The sequence below is a fragment of the Kryptolebias marmoratus genome, linkage group LG24 (assembly GCF_001649575.2).
Source record: "Kryptolebias marmoratus isolate JLee-2015 linkage group LG24, ASM164957v2, whole genome shotgun sequence".
NCBI classification, from domain to species: Eukaryota; Metazoa; Chordata; class Actinopteri; order Cyprinodontiformes; family Rivulidae; genus Kryptolebias; species Kryptolebias marmoratus.
Genome location: NC_051453.1, coordinates 5,235,758 through 5,253,119, shown reverse-complemented (window position 1 = coordinate 5,253,119; position 17,362 = coordinate 5,235,758). Strand labels below are relative to the sequence as shown.

The 17,362-nt window shown below is 40.3% G+C and overlaps 1 protein-coding gene across 6 annotated transcripts in view; it reads left to right on the top strand.

Moving 5' to 3' along the window:
- Positions 1-1,302: 1,302 nt before the first annotated feature.
- The window catches only part of adamts10 (ADAM metallopeptidase with thrombospondin type 1 motif, 10), a 42,466-nt gene continuing 26,406 nt past the window's right edge, over positions 1,303-17,362 (top strand). The window contains exons 1-7 of one of the 6 annotated variants that reach the window (XM_037974316.1): positions 1,303-1,599; positions 7,583-7,960; positions 12,093-12,232; positions 12,316-12,525; positions 16,031-16,199; positions 16,386-16,588; positions 16,839-16,922. In XM_037974316.1, the coding sequence (XP_037830244.1) occupies positions 7,864-7,960; positions 12,093-12,232; positions 12,316-12,525; positions 16,031-16,199; positions 16,386-16,588; positions 16,839-16,922 (903 nt within the window). In that variant the 5' untranslated portion in view covers positions 1,303-1,599; positions 7,583-7,863. Of the gene's footprint in view, positions 1,604-7,582; positions 7,961-12,092; positions 12,233-12,315; positions 12,526-16,030; positions 16,200-16,385; positions 16,589-16,838; positions 16,923-17,362 lie in introns of those variants that run through there. The other 5 variants (XM_037974315.1, XM_037974317.1, XM_025006889.2 and 2 more) reach the window with 5 other exon arrangements.

Sequence of the window (17,362 nt, the reverse complement as noted above, 5' to 3'; positions counted from 1 at the left end):
TTATCTGCCTTTAAATCAGTTTCCAGGTTTTATGCCATTAGCTAGACTGGCTCTGGTCAAATAAACTGTGAGAAAATTAGATAATGTGAGATATGAGACAACACTGAGCAAATAAATTAGAGTTTGTGGAGCTAAACAGGTTACAACTATTAAAACCTAGGTGTTAAATCATGTTCTATATGCTCATGTTAGACTGACCATATTATAAAAGGTTACCTAATAGTTTTATTGTTTTCTTCTTTTTGTGACTCTGTGACAAAAACAAACAAACATTGTAACACATTCAGAGATCAGAACTCCTGCTCAAAGACAGAAACATTCAAATCTGAGAGGAAAATGTGTTCCTACAAAAAAAAAGCATGATTACTGGAAACTATTATCAAATCAGCTCCCGCACCATTCAAATTTGACATACAATTTTCAAACATTTAGAAGTTCACAGTAATAACCCTGTTTCGTCATTAGTGGTGATTGTTGCAGGACCTAAATGCAGGCATGCAGGAGGAAAGATCACATTAAGCATGAGAAAGTTTTGTTTCTTTGTTATAAACTCAGTATTTCAAAGTGTCAGAAACAAACATCTGACATGAAAATAACAAGTTAACTGTAAAACCAACAAGATGAACGGAGGTAAAGCAAAGATATGACAAGAACTGAGAAAACAGAAAACAAGAAGTAATGGGATGAGTGGGCTGATTATTAAAAAAATACCATTTTTAATTTCTCTTTGTCGCTTCAAACAGGCTGATGTCAGCTTTATTTAACCTGCTGGTTTATTGTTTTATTTTCCTGAACACTAAGAAAAACATATTGTAACTGTTGGGTTAGATATACAGTGCAAGAATGATAGATCATGAACAAAATCGGGGGGCTATTAAGGATGGACTGCAGGCCCCAGAGTAAAATCTGCTTAAGGGCAGCATGAAACCTTGAACCATCTCTGTCCACTGTCCATCACAGGGACGACATGTAAATTAGCAATAACGACTGACTGAATGGGTGGCCACTGATGATGATGGGGTGGCACAACAAAAACAAAAACTATCACAGAATTTAGGCGTTTTATTATGTTGTTGTCGTATAAAGGCTATTTTGTTTTTATTTTTTTTACAACTGATATCGCTAATTGAGAACAATAAAGTCACTGCTGAACCAATTAAAGTTTGTCCCTTTCCTCTCTTGAATCCATATTTATAAAAACTATCTGGTCAGGGGGCCACTGAGGGGGGCCAGCAGATTTGCAGGAGAGGCCATTGCCCCCCCTGGCCCTTCTCTTGGTGGCGCCTCTGATTGACCAAACTAGTTTGTGTAAAATAAAGTGAAACAGTTCAAAGTTAACAAATGATCAAGGAGCTGTTCCCATCACAGCCTCCTTTCAGTTTAGCTCAGATTGGACTTTTATTTTGAAAGTGTACGTGTTTCCGTTCTTTTTTTTTTTTTTTTTTCACAGCTTGGAAACTTCACACCAACCTTTCAGCTCCGGTTCTGTGAACTTAAAGGGTCTTCTTGTCCCTCCGCCGGCTCCGCGTCCTCTCCGCCCCGCTGCCGAGGACAGAGGACAGAGGACAGAGGACACCTCCTGCAGGGGGACCCGGGACGGTAGGTGAGTGTGTCCGGGACACTGTCTGCGGTTTAATCCGCACCTCTGGAGGAAAGCGGGGTGATGCTGCTGGGACTTAGAGACGCTCCTCCTGCAGGATGATTCGTGCTGAATGAAGTTTTAACTTTTTATTGATTTAATTTGAATCCTTAGTTTCATTGGCTGAAGAAGTGCACTTCTGTTGACTTCATCCTGTCATATAGTCATTTGTTTAATTGCACTCCTGAAAAAAATAAGACGAGATTTCCTAATTGGCTGGTGACAGGGCAGTCTGTCATTGTGTGTGTGTGTGTGTGTGTGTGTGTGTGTGTGTGTGTGTGTGTGTGTGTGTGTGTGTGTGTGTGTGTGGGTCAGTGAATGATGTGGCTGTCAGCTGCCATCAGATACAGAAGTAAAGGGTGGCATTGTGTCCTTCACCAGCTGGGGGAGCAACTTTCTCCTTCCTGCAGAAAGAAAAGCAGCAAATCTGCAACAAATGATTTCAGTCTGGCTGCAGACTTCATGTGCTGCCTTCAGTTCGTTTAGATGTCTCTAGATGTGCAGCTGTAATTTTATAATGTATATAATGCATGCATGCACCTTTATCAGTCTGTGCTCCCTCACTGAACAGCACAAGTGTCTCCTGGACTGAAATCTGTACTGTTCGTTTGATTTCATTAGGCTTGTTGCCAGTCGTGCACCATTATTTTGTTTCGTCTGCCAACAAAATTTCAAACAAATGGCACATTTTTACCATTTTTGCTCGGAAGCACTGAGATATCAGAGGTTAGCGTTTGTGGCACGGACTTTTAAGTGAAAACAGAACATTTTTTTGAGTTTCTTTTTCAAGTCACTCACACGTACTATCACACTGGGATCCAACCTTTTCCTCTTCTAAAAACAGCCCACCACATCTCTCTCTTTCCTCTGAAGATTTTTAAATGTCTGTTTAGATGCAGCTGTCATCTTTTGGTAAAAAAAAAAAATTAGAAAAGCTTTAAATTTGATAGCATTCTGATATTTTGGCTGCTACTTCTGTAAACTTCGCTATTCCAACTAGTTTTTATCTCATCAGTGTGGACCTAAAGGAACTCATTGCAGAGTCATGAAAAAAAAATCACAATGAAAGAAACTAAATCTGCACAATATTTCTCATATCGATGGTTATTGTGTCCTCAAGTTAAAAATCTGTAAACTAAATTTCTGACTGCATGCCAGCTTCCATGTGTGTTTGTTTACCTGCACAAACAGCCAAGGTGACAGACGATAAGTCAAACGGTAAACTTACCGGTCAAGCAGATGTTTTGCAAGAAAAGAAGCTTTGAATGCCAGACTCAGCAGATTAACTTTTGTATTTCCACCTAAACGTCTTCTCCTCGACTCTACCCTTGTCACCATATTTGTTTACCTGCAGACCACAGCCAGCCTAATGTAGGTCAGTCACATGACTCAAGCTCCCACATGGTTTTCAGTGAATTCAAACGAGTGCTTTGTTTACATTGAGTGTGGACCCGCATTTCAGAATTGCACATCAGTGTATTTGGAAAACCGCTGGAGTAATTTCTTTGAAACTGCACCATTTGATATAACTCAGAATAACCTTTTTATGTTTGATTTTATGCTTTGCTTTGAGTACCTTTATACTTTTGTGCAACTTCTTTTTCTTTAAACAGTATAAGTGCAATCAGGATCAACCTTTCTCGGTTGCAAGGAGTTCCTTCTTTAGTTTGGATTATGTAAGAGTTCATATTTGTTTGCTATTTATTTATTTTTGTTGGGACTGCTGGCAGGTGGGCTTAAATGAGATAAAAGCAGGAAAAGAAAGCCCCTCACTCCCATCTGTGCTGTTTCCCCGTGCTGCTGGCTCCCCTCTTTTGTGTCGAGTCAGCTCTCCCTCCCACTAAATATTGTTTCAGACTCGAGAGGCACATTTTCAGAGCGAGAGGGGAGCACATCCGAGGTTCTCCGGCCTGTTTATGTTCCCACTTTTCATCTGCACTCTGTTTATTTGGGGAAATTGAGAAAGGAATGCCAGCCTCTTTTTCTTTCTGTCGTTGTGCCAGACAGAGAGTTTAGTCTGAGATATAGAGGCCCCCGCCGGCGCTCTCTATCACCTGTTTGGGGTTTTATGTGGAGATCTGCTTAATTCCAGACTGTATATTTCCAAATGAGGGAGCAATCGAGGCAGACTTAAACACTGCGTCTTGACTTATGACATTGGTCTCAGGAGCCATTTGATCCTTCAGCCTTGCAGTCTTATTAGAAAAGACTGCCAGTTTAATGGAATAATAAACCGAACCTAAAACTGATTCATGGGCTACTCCCTGATCAAAGTGGAGACAGTGTAGGGGGAGAGCTAGTCTCGTAGCTAAGCTGTGGGACACTTAGCATCTGTTCGTTCAACACAGACTTTACTTTGAGCCGGTCATATGGCTTTGATTAGTGGGCTGGTTTTCGGATAGCTCCACTCTCCCTGGCAGCAGTTAAAGACAAGGACAGCATAGTTTGCTCCAGCATTTAAAGGGGAAAAAACATTATCTGAGCATCTCTACATGCAAAGCATCAGACAGCTGCTCACTAGGAAACAGCAAAATGGAAAAATAAGATGTGTTAAAATGCCCCAAGGTTAAAGGCACTCATTACATTAAATATAATAAAGATTATCTTGAACTATATCAAATGGTGCAGTTTGAGAGTATCTACTCCAGTAGTTTTCTTCATCCATCCATCCATCCATTCTCTTCCGCTTATCCGGGGTCGGGTCGCGGGGGTAGCAGCCTAAGCAGGGAGACCCAGACTTCCCTCTCCCCAGCCACTTGGTTCAGCTCCTCCGGGGGAATCCCAAGGAGTTCCCAGGCCAGCCGAGAAACATAGTCTCTCCAGCGTGTCCTGGGTCTTCCCCTGGGCCTCCTCCCGGTAGTTTTCTTTATATATTGAATGCAATTCTGAAATGCAGGTACGTAGTCAGTGTAAACAAAGCACTGATCTGAATAGCATGAGTCATGTGATTGACCTACATTAGGCTGGCTGTAGTCTGTTTAGGTGAGAATCGGCACATGTCGAATCTTGGAGAAGATGTTTAGGTGGAAATATAAGAGTGAATCTGCTGCGAAACGCAAAAGAACAAAGAAAGAACGAGTAAGACAACTGTCAAGGATAGAAATCGGGGCTCCAGCAGGGCAGTGGAGCGCCATAAAGACGGCGATCAGCATTCAAACACAAGCAGCTTCTGCAAAACTTTGTTCTAACGCTCAGAACCCAAACAAATTGATCTTACTGGTTGTATTTTCCAGAAAAACTGGTGAAGTACACCCTGTTTTCAAGTCCAATTCAATTTAGGTAACAAATCTGAGCGTAAATACGTACTTAATACATCCTAATTGTTGGACTTTTCCAATCCAAACGTCCCTTCCATGGATGTCATCGTGGTTGACCTGTTTTCACTTCAGCTGTTTCTGAAGATAAACTTTTACTACTTCTGCTTACAAATTTGTAATTTAAGGACACATTAACCATTAATATGAGGGGAAAAGATTGTTCACGTTGGGAATTAAATTATTTTTACTGGTCTGACTGCATTAAAACAATTCATCCCAACTTTGAATTCCCACCTAATTATTTAGAACAAATCTTTTACGTTCCCTCTGTTATTTTTTTCTGTGATTGCATTGGAAGCTGTGTGGCTTGTCTGCAGCTCAGACTACTTTCCCTCCTGGCCACAGCTGCAGCTATACGCTCCTTTTTTCAAAGCCTGTCCAAGCAAAACACAGAGTCAGTTCTCTTTTGGCCAGCTGACAAACATCCGTTTTTGTTTCACAAAAGTGATACAGCCCAGAGGGAAAGCTTTGCACAACAGACTGCAGGAAGATGTACAACGCCGTCACCTCTGCAAGACAGCTTGCTCTTCATAAAGCTGCATGTCTGTGTGGGTTATAATGGGGTAATAATTTACAGGGAAGTCAGTGTAAGAGAGTGCACTCATGTTGTTGCTGTCTACAAATCTTTTTACTTAAAAAGCTCCAAGGTGCAGCACTAAGGGGGTCTTATTTCCCTCTTGTTCTTGAGTTTAAATAAACAAAAAGGAGAGTTTGTGGCAGTAAAAAAAAAACTTTTGCTATCAAGCTGGTTGTTTAATAATGCCACAATAACTCTTGAGGAGAAGGAGTAATGAAAATGGAGGGGGAGTTTAGCTTGTGCAGGAAATGACTGGGAAAAAGCCAGAGGGAGGGGGACGAGAGAAAGACTTTTAGTTGTTTCCACTCACGAGGGACGCTGCAGCAGTACAAAGACCCCTCAGTGCTTTTAGAGTAAACTCGCCTTTTACTGTACCTGCCCTTTACTGTTGAAATGAAGCGAGCGGCACATTAAGGCTCTTTTCAACTCAGTTAAGGGTATTAACGCTCAAAAAATGCCTCTCCTGGCTGCCTCGAACAGCTTCCACTCTGCTGCCTCACTTTCGGGTTTTGCACTTGTCTTTTTTTTTTCTTTTTTTTTTTTGCCAGGAGGCTACTTGTTCCCTTTTGCTCTCGTCACTAAAGGGTTTCCCATCTGCCTCTGATTACCTTTGGCTGCAGTTGGTTTGCTGCCAGCCATCTGGGCCAGAGTGGCGTCTTCGCTCGCGCCCGCCTCCCCAGACGGCTCTGAGGGAGTGAGGGGAGGGAAGGTGGGCTGACAGAAGAGTCAACTGGGTGGGCAGACTTTCCTCAAAGATAGCAAAGGTTGGCTTTTAGCTGATGGAGCAATATTAGGAAAGGGAACAGAAGGTCGCCTATGAAAATGAGGTCAACCCTGGCACGAATGTGGCTTCCTAATAGGCATTGTTAGTCTGAAGAAGTTATTTTAGTTGGTTATTGTGAAGTGGATGTCGATCTCCAAACATCCTCAATGTGAAATGAACTTTAGGTAGATTTATAGCACAAGACAGCCTAATTAGTAGTGTGGAAAATGATGAAAATTTCTCAAAATTCATAATCTCTTTTTGGCTGATCCATTTCCTCGAAATTGTTCTCATCTGGAGGCAACCGAATGAACATTCTTGTTTTTTTAAACTAAGCATTTTAAATAGGGGCAAAAAATGGGCCAGGATTCTTAGACACTTGAGATAATTTCTCAAATTAGTAAATCACACAGATATAAACGGCTTATTCCTACAGTACTACTGCAGGCGGGCTTATATGAGGGTCAGCTTACTGTGTGGCAGTGCATATTTCCATGGATAATGATCAATTTCAGTAAATAATTGCTAAACTTTGTATGAGATCATTCACGATTTGTTTACTAGATGCAGACCTGAAAGTCTTTTCGAATCAAACAAATAAACAAATGAGTGATTAAAGGATCCTTACGGCCAGTATTGAGTTAAATTTGGCGTGGTAGTAGCTGATAATCATTCAGGACAGATCATGGGGAGGTTGCATGAGAACTCAACATAAGATGATCTCAATCTAAAACTCTGGCATGAAACGCAGCGGGTGATATGGATTCCTTCAAGCAATGACAGGCCTTTAATTTTCTTTTAGCATATTATTGCCAAATAATATCTGGCTTTAGTATCAGTCTTGGTAAGTTTATTGTATTAGTCTTTCTCTAAATAAGCTTCATATAAGCACACATACCATCCGTTTGCAACATGATGCCCAATTAGCACAGTCAGGCAGGCAGCCAGCAAGTCACTCAGCCATTCAGCCAAACATCAGAGTCAGGCGGCCTGGCGGTGATGGCAACCTGCTGCTTCTCTCAAATTAGCTCATTTTACCCCAGAACATTTAATGCAACACCCACTTCAAGCGCACATTTTTACAGAACAACTGGATTCTTCATGGTTCCGTCTTTCAGGTAGATTGTGGCCTAAAGTGCAGGTTTCTGTACACTGAACGTGAATTTGGTAAACTTGTCTCCCCAGCTGCAGGGTTGAGACAGATCTCACGCTCTCTCTGTATATGTTTAGTCTCCAGTGCCGCCCATGTTCCCAAACTTCCCCCTAAAACTCTTTCTCTTCTGCAGGGGAACAGAGAGGACGGCTAACCCACCACTGCTGCTCACATCGCCCCGCCTCCTCCCACCTGAAACGCCCGCTCCAGGTGTTTTCTCCGTCTATGAGGTCGTCCGCCGCCGCTCGACGGTTCGACCCGTTCTCCGATCGTCCCGCAGCCATGGCCCAACAGAGCGCTGAGCTGTCCCGCTGCTAGGCCACGGGGCGTCCGAGAGGGCAGGAGACATGTTGGGACAGACGCCCGGGGACCACTGCACTGATTTCTGTTACTATAGCAACTACTGTAGTAACCATGGAAACGCTATGGAGGACTGCTTTGGTCTGCACTGTCGTCATGGTTGCCAGCGAGGTCGCAGGAGGTCACAAAGATGAGTTTGCGAAATCACAAGGTGAGACAAGAAAAGTAAAGGCTATAAATGCTATTTTAAATAAAGATGCACTGATTTACAACAAAGTTCTCTGAAAATTGATGAAAATCAGTGTTTAAAAAATGAGATAAACAAAATAGAACAATTGTTTTATATTGTCAGACAGGCTGCTTCCTCATAGAGATGGAAACATGAGAGAACAATTCCTTAAAACCTCATAAAAAACAATATTTGTTTATTTGTACTGATAAGCAAATATCTGCAGCATACAGCTTTATAAAGTTAGGCAGACTTGGGACACAAATGGTCTAATGCATATTTTTACAAAAAGTAAAACAAAGCCCTTAATGCAAAATTAACGCAGCTAAACAGAAGCAGAGCAAACAGAGAGATTAATTTAAAAAAAGGGAAAGACAGACACTTATATATAGGCTGAGGTGGAGACGGTAAAGACAAAACCCAGATTTATTATTGGCATTGGAAGAAGAGAAGAACCCTTTCAAAATAAAACAGGAAATAAAGCTAACCAGTGTTCAGAGACAAACGTAAATAAGTGAACTTCAAACTAGGCACTTAGGCAAAAATGTAAACACAAACAAGAAGTCTGGAAAAAAAAGCAACAAAATGAAACAAACCCAAATGCAAATCAGTTAAATCTGACATTGTAAGGAAATTGACTCAATATAGCAGTTTTTTGTTCTGTTATTGGAACTTTTTTCTGTAAGTTATAGAAGTTTGGACATGGATTTACACAGAAAATATAACATTACAGTTGCTTTGTGCAAAAAAAAGTATCCTTCCTGGAATCCTGTCATGTCTAGACTGTGTTTTGGGTCACCTTATAGCAGAAATGTGGGATCAGGTTGAAGATTTGAAACTGAAAATGCTGATTAGAAACAACATTTAAACCTCATACCTACTGAAGGTTACACAATCAACTCCCTTAACCTTCTGCCCTTCCAAAAAAATCAATCAATACATGACGACTGGTTTCAAACTTCAGGTTATTTCTGCATCAGCATTTGGGCGTTTGAATTATCCCTGCAACACATTACCATTTTCCTTTAGTGACCAGTGGGACAGTCCTGTATGTGATCTCCTGTAGGTTTTATTCTTATAGCTAATTGTAATGCGTGGAAGCTGCATTTCATCTCAATATTAGAAGAAACAAAACAGATAGATTTAGTAAGGATTAAATTCCTGGTGTTGTAGTATTTGGCCTGATTGGTTGTGAAGGCGTGTCTGGCATGGAGGGAGGTGCACTTTTCCATCCAGAGTACTTCCTTCCACTATTTTCATTTCATGATAACAGAACCGAGGGAGCGTTTATCAGCACAAACTCTTCTGGATGTTGGCCAGGGTGTTCTCTCCTGTTAAATTTAGCAAATGTGTTCGCACTGCTCTTTGTCTTCATTTCTAACTGAGGCTTAACAAAGTCACGAGTTATATTTATTAATATACAGGAAGATTCATAGTACTTTGAAACCCTAATGTCATTATATTTTCTTTCTAGTGATTCAGACTTTCTTGTAACCTTTTAAGTTGGCTTTTGTTCTTGAGTTTTTCAGACTATGGCAGCTTTATTTTTACTTGTTTTCTGTCCAGTCTTTGTACCTGACCACGACGCCATATTGTGCAGTATGAAAATGAGCTAAATAGACAAGCAGAGGACAAGAAAATGAAAGGTTAGGTATAAAAACATTTAATTGTATCTGAAAGTCTTTAGGAAACAGGAAGAAATGACACAGGACCATCATGCTTTAGTTGATCATTTACACTTTGACAAGGTGTCAGCAAATTGCTCTGTGAGAATTTCTTTTTTGGTGCTAAAATACTATTTTCTGTCTGTCAAGCTGTATTTTTTTTATGAATCCACCTTAAAAATGCGAACAGAGTGTGTCATTTTAACAGTCTTTTGGTAATAAAGAGCCTTAAAATCCTCTTAAATCTGTTCTTTGCTCCATACTCTGTTATGAGTCAACACAACACTCAGTTTAGAACTGAGTTTTACCTTTTAGTCACTTTTAGTGGCCTAACAAACAATAAAAACAAACATTTATCTAAAAAAATGGTCTCAAACTGGATGGGAAATGAGAGAAAAAGCAGCCAAAGTCCAAAGAAAAACCTTCAGAAAGCCTGGAGAATTATTGATCACGACTACTTGTAAAGATTACAAGAAAATATTGCTGCTTGGAGGCAAAATGTAAAGAAATGAAGCGTGACTTTTGACTTTTTCATGATGCAACACATTCTGAGATGAGATTCTTCTATAAAACAACATTTTTACTTCAACTAATGTCTCCTACTGACATCACATTCATGCAAAGGCTGTTTCCATCTTGTAATTGTACATTTTTTCAATTAGTATCAAAACGATTTAGTTTTAAACAACCCAGAGCAACATATAGGATTTGTTTTCTTTACCTCCCTCTATGTGGGAGGTAAAGAAAGTTGTTGGGAATCCTGTGAAGAGAAATGCCTGAAAGGGTTTTCTTTAAAGAGCAGTTCCTCTCAGTAGACTAATTTGTTTAGCTGGTTTTCATTATTCTGTGTGAGGTCTTGTTAATTTTAAAAACATCCCCTTCGTTTTCTCTCCAGGAGCTTTTCCTGCACTTAAATAGTAAAGTTGATACCACCTGCCTGATTTCTTGCTGCGGTTTGTGAGAACAGGATGGACGTGTTGCTGTTTTGGAAGGTTACACATTTACAGAAGTTTGTGGAAATGTTGCACCTTCGTTGTCCTGTGTGGCTAATTTGCTGTTTTATTTTTGATGCTAAAACAGACGATAATGACAGATAAACTCACTAACATTCATGACAAACGCAAATTAAAACAGCAGAACAGGCGAGACATCCTGTTTTGTGGATATTGTGATAAGTTATGTATGCTTCAACAGGATTTTCGACATATTTCTTGTGATATGTTTTGGTTTATGATCAATCTGATGATTATTTTAACTACTAATGATTTTATGTGTGGGTCAGTTTCTACATTTTGCTTGTTTGTTTTGACTTCTGTGGCGTCTAGTTACAGATTTAAACTCAGCAGACAGAATAACTTGGGTAATTTGGTCAAAATGAAAGTTTAAAAAGCACAATAAGTGATCTTGTAGAGACGCGTCTGAAGAAGGAAAGCTAATCATTTGGATCAGGTGTTCAGGTAAATTTAAAAGTGTGGTGAGGAGTCAGAACAATTCTTTTTAATGTCCTTTTTCACCCTGTTTAACAAGAACTTCCAGTAAAGTCTTCACCGATCATCCTGCTGGCTGGAAGTTGAAGTTAAAGTTAGAAAATAGGAACATGGCATTCTGTTCTGATGACTGAAACCACTTTTGTACCGAACATATTCCTTCCAACCTTCCTATGTTATCATTGCAGTGTAATCCAGGAAAGTCCAGGCAGCTTTTGGAGCGGGGCTCACTGTTTAAGTCTCCTCGTGGGATTTTTTTTTTTTTTTTCAGGGTGCAGAACTTTCTAAGCCTGAACCCAAGAACCTCGAGCTTCTCCATCGACTAAAACAGAATTTTTAGCTCAATAATGAACTCATTTGTTGATGACTTTTGCCTGTTAGATAACCGGCTGTGACCGTTTGGAGCTCTGTGTGTGTTTGTACAATAAATCAACAGGCCCCAGACAGACAGGAAGTATACAGTTTCAAGGTAACCATGACAACCTCCATTTGGCCTCACGAATGAAGAGTCCTTGGAGTGGTGGAGCCCTTTTTTTTTTTTTAAAGCAAATACCCCAAAAGTCTGTTTTTCTTTGCCATCTGGTTCGGTCTCTCAGCAGAGGCACAACCTTCTGTTTCTAACTGGAGGAATGAACGCTAAGAGCTGGATTACTGCTGAAGTTTGCCGAAGTAGCTAAAGAAGCTGAACACCAGCTAAAAGCTGAAGAAGTAAAACACTTGCTAAAAGCTAAAAGTAGCATACATCAGCTAAAGTCTGCTAAAAATAGCAGAATGATAGATAAAAGCTAGAAGTAGCATTATGTTTTTGAAAGAACTAAAGAGATCTCACTGTATTTCTATTGTGAGAATATTTGTAAATATTGTTAAATATTGGAAAAAAAACATGAAATAATAAAAAAAGGAAAACAAATGTTTGATTGTTTTTGTTTTGTTTGAACGCCTGCTTCATTTTTACGCCCATAGCTGCTTTCCTGTCCAGCCTGGGCCACTATGAGATCGCCGTCCCAGTACGTGTAGGACCAAATGGCGAGATGTTTGATGCGGAGAAGACTCATCAACGCCAAAGAAGACGACGAAGCACTGAAGACAGGCTGCCCGGCTCTGTATTACGGCTTTAAAGAGAATTATTTTGACGGTTGTGTTTGAGTGATGCACATTTTTATGCATCTTTTCTCTTATCTCTTAGCTCTTCTACCAGCTCTCCACATCTCGAAACAACTTCCTGCTGAACCTGACCCTGCAGGGAGCCCTTTTGTCCCGCCAGTTCAGGGTAGAGTACTGGAAGAGGGGCCGATTAGCCTGGAGTCACCCTTACTCCCCCCACTGTCACTACACGGGACACCTACAACACCAGCCCCACTCCAGCAAAGTGGCCCTTAGCAACTGTAACGGCCTGGTAAGACTGAAACCTCACACTTAAATCCACAGCTGGAACGAAGTCCACAGCGCTGGCACAGCAAATTAGGGATCAGAAACTCCTGATTCCTACTTCAAAGCGTGACATTTGAATCCTCCTGTGAGCCTTAATCCTAAGCCGTACTGACCGCTGTGGTCATTTTGGTCTGGTCCCGCTAAATCTTACCTCAAAGTTAAGTCATGTAGAAGGAGGCATTTCTTAATCAGAGTTTTTATTTGTACAAACAAATGGCCAAATATAGAGAATGATTGGATGTAAAATATTTAACGCTGCTGCTATAAAGTTTTTTCTGTTTGGTTTGGTATTTGTTGAGTCAGCTTTATTGTATAATACACATCCATTCCTGCATTTCAGGCCTACATCATATTCTTTTAGGTTTTCTTTTATATTTGTTTGGATGTTTCCTTTGTTTTCATGCCCCTTAGAGATTTTTGCATTGAGGATGCCGTGACATTGTCAAAGTTTCAGAGTCTTTGCGGTGCTTCTTATAATACTTTAGCCTATAGATGTCCTCAGTTGTCCCTGCTTCCAGCTTCATACTCACCTGTCCTTAATTTGTAATCAGCACACCTGTTTTCACTCAGTAATCACCCTTCCCAGTAACATATGCTTCATGGCTTTTCTTTGTTCTTTGGCGGAGTTTCTTGTTGGTTCTTGGTTTCGGGTGTTCTTGTTACTGCTTACAATGTTAAGTTCTTCCAAGCAAGATTTGGAGTACTGATTTGTCAAACCACAGTACAAATTTATATCCAAGATGCCCTCAAGCTTGGAAAAGCTGATCCAGTCTTTGGACACAGTTAACATTTAGCTTCTTTATTGCATAGTAAACCTATAAGTGATAACTGTGAATGTAACTCCATATTGTAGTGCTTAACAAAGGTTGCCCGGAGTATTTTATTGCCCATGTGGTTCTGTCAGCTGTTGATGAATGACAGATCTGAGAGATCAGAGTTTACGGGTATCCAGTTTAAGCTTTCATCTTTGCCCCCTATGCACAAAAATGCTTCCAGATTCCTTGAATTATTAGTTTTGTGCACTGCAGAGTGTAAAATATGGAATTACCTTTCAATATTTCTTTGAGGACCATTGTTTTTAAAGAGTTCAATGATTTTTTTTTTTTCCATATTTAAAAAAACTAAAGATCTTCTGTCCACTCTTTGGTGTTTAATGTCTCCCTTTGTTGACATCCCCTGTTTTAAACATCAGAATTGTACCAAACCCATCACTAGCACTAAATTGCTCCTATTGCAACATGTTTTTGTAGTGGTTTGCAGACCTTAAAGATCCAAGCTGAAATGAGCTTCCTCCGTAAGGTGAACCTCTTGTTCTCCTGCTGCTCCTCCTCATCAGAAAGAGTCAGCTGAGGTGGTTCAGGCTTATGGTTAAAATGCCTTCTGGGAACTTCTGGTTAGACCCAAAACTTGCAGAAAGTAATATATCCTCTCTGACCAGGAGGAGCTGCAGAGGTTTCCCTCTTGGACTTGTTGCCTGTGTGACCCGACCTCAGATAAATGGAAAAAAAAAATTCAAAAAATAAAAATCTGCAATGCAATAAGTCAAAATAGACTAATTACACTGATTCACTGACCAGCTGTCTGTGTTAACTTTTAAATATACAGTTTATCAGTTTAAATTACACTTTCGCTATTGACATGTCACATCTTTCCAGAAACTATTGAGAAGTTAAATTTAGTTGTGTTTAAAGTTTGAGAACTTTAAATTTGTACATATATCCCACTAAGTGTCACGTTAAAAGGCATTCTGGAAAATGTAAGATAATGTTTGGGTGTGTTGAGAGCTCACTGTAGAAGACACGATTTTCCTTTCATTCAGATTTTTCTCATGAGGTCATCTCCACAAACCACAACAGAGAAATGGCCTCTGTTTGATGATGCTTCCAAGTTGGCACCCATCTGGAGCCTTTGATCAGATATTCTGAATTGCGGTGCATCATTTTGTCGGCTGAACGCACTCTGCTGTATTCATGGCACCGTGTATCCTCTCACCACAAACAGCAGGCCCCACAATAACTTTTCAGATGTGTTCACCAAGCGTTCATAAGCCTTCACACATAATTACCGTTGGTCGGAGCAGCGTGGGCGCTGTGTGTCCGCGGGAGCATCACTAACTTCATTATGAGATTAAAGGCGCTTTGAAAGCCGCCGCCGCGAGTCGAGGGGAGACCCTCGCCCTGACCGGGACCGACACGTCTGAGCAGAATCAAAGGATGTGTTAGTGTATCTCTCTCTGTTTCACTCACTCATTTTTCTCGCTCTCATTCACCCTTTCATCCTCTCCCGTGTGTTTGTTCTGATACACTACTCGGATGGGTCCAGGGTCCCATGTTATACCTAACTCTTAGATATGATAAGAATAAATACTTTATTAAAAATACATTAAATACTTTGCCAGATCATCACATGTTTGTGTGAATACCAAAGATTCTAAATTAATATCTTAAATTAATATCATATTAAAATGTATTACTTATTATATTTAGATTCAAAATACATCATGTGGTTTAAAGATTTTAAACCACATGATACAGTCATAGATGATATCAGGTGTTGTTATTTCAATGTTAGAAATAATTTTAGTGAAATAAAAGATACCTGTGAATGCTGTGCTGACAACTTTTTGAACTGTGCCATGTAAGATTTAAGAAAAACTGCAGTGTCAGTCATTTTTAAAGAAGATATTGTACATTTCAGCCTTAATAAAAACAGAATTTTGGGTTTGAAGATGAAAAGCTCCACCTTTCAGTGCAGCTGGGAGCTGCAAGTTAGGGGTTTGCTTCTCAGGCAAAGTTTTCCTTAAAAAATAAAAGCATCTAGACTCAAAATTAGGCTTAAGATTTTATTTTTAGTTTATTAGTACAGTTGTGATTACCTTGTTCTTCTCTCTTATTTTGTAAGCTTACTTCCTGTTTTATTTTGGTTGTTCCTGTTTCTGTACTGTCCTGTCACACCTGGTTTCTGTTAGCCTCGTTGCCACTCAGCTGTTCTTCGTTACATCGTTAGTTATCCTCAGTATTTATTCAGCCCAGTTTCTTCTGGTCTTTGTTGGGTTCTGGTTGTTCTCTTGTTGGCCAGTTATGTTCTTAGATCAGTCTTTACTTTTGAAGTCTAGTTTATCCTTCAGTTTTGTTTTTATAAATTTGGTCTTTATTACCTGCTTTTTCCTGTTCTGTGTTTGGCTCTTTACTTCATTGAAATGTAATGCCATTTCATTTAAGCTATTAGAAAAAAATAGGCAGAAAGAGTTAATGAAATGTGTTATATTAATACAGTATTGATGGATGTGAGTAACGGTTCTGATGAGCTTATTCTGTAATGCTAATTTTACATGTGAATATCATTTTAATAAAAATATTTGCTCTTTTGTGACCCAATGCCATATGTCCTTGTTAATCTGTACCTTTTTTTTCTTCCATAATTACTTTTTTTTTTTAAATTAATTTGCTTTCTAAATCTGTCTTTCACAGCAGGGGGTGATTGTTGCAGCGGGAGAGGAGTACCTGATTGAACCCCTTGTCTCACCAGATAACCAAACGAGGACAGAGAGGGAGGAGAGGACCGAGGGGCGCCCCCATGTGGTTTACAAACGGTCATCACTCCGTCATCAGTACAAGGGTCGCTCCTGTGGGGTCATCGGTGAGAGGGAAGATAATTACCTGCATAAATAATAAAACAGTAGCAGGTTGATTTATTTCTGTAGATTTATTTAGACTGAAGTGTGGAGAGGCATCATTCTAGTTGCTTGACAAATGTGTTTCTCATCTCTTGGGATTATTTCCTACTATCTTGTCATAAAACATGGTTGCTTGTTATCTGCCTCAGATGAGAAGCCAATGAAAGGTGCGTCATGGTGGCAGCGGACCCTGAAGACGCCGCCTCATCACGTCGGCCGCGGTCAGCTGCCTCTGAAGCGCTCGGTGAGCCAGGAGCGCTACGTGGAGACGCTGGTGGTCGCTGACAAGATGATGGTGGGTTACCACGGTCGCAGGGACATCGAGCAGTACATCCTGGCCGTCATGAATATTGTAAGTTTCATAACACAAAAGATGTAGACAGATGTGAATTTTGTGATACATTAATGCTATTATTCAGTTTTTTGCAAATTATATCGGTTTTAAATTCAGGTATTATTCAGGGCTTTTCTTACCTTTTAAGTATTTATACTGGATGACCCTTGTTTCCATTTAACTAATTAGTGTTTTCTCATTTATATGTGCTCAACGGGTGTATCAGCCGTTTTTAAGACTGGTCTTTTCTTGTTTCCCTGGAGGTCAGGTTGCCAAACTGTTCCAGGATTCTAGCCTGGGGAACGCAGTCAACATTGTGGTGACACGGCTCATCCTGCTCATGGAAGACCAGGTTGGTAACTTGTTTTATTTCTTTAAATTGCTTCAATATGCATCACAAATCTCTTCCTTTTCCTCTGTCATCCCAGTAAGACTCTCAGCAGCATGCATGAGTTTCTTGGTTCTAATAAATGATTGGTTTAAGTGTTGGTTCCTGCACCACACCCGGTGGACTGTGTGAGCGCCTCTTATGAGCAGCTACTGTAATGACAGAAATGAGAGGATGTAAGGAGGCCAGGGAGAGAGAGAGAGATGATTGAACGACGGAGGAAAACTCCAGGTTTGAGGGGAGTTTTGTACCTGTCGTACAGCGCTGCTTTGTGACCGTCCTGCTCGTTGCTGTGGTGAACGGGGACTTCTGTGACGCATGTCCAGGGTGTAGAAAATCTCTTCGATTTGAACGGTGATGTAAAACTCTCCACTGTATACCACCTCTGCAAGCGGAGTTAAATA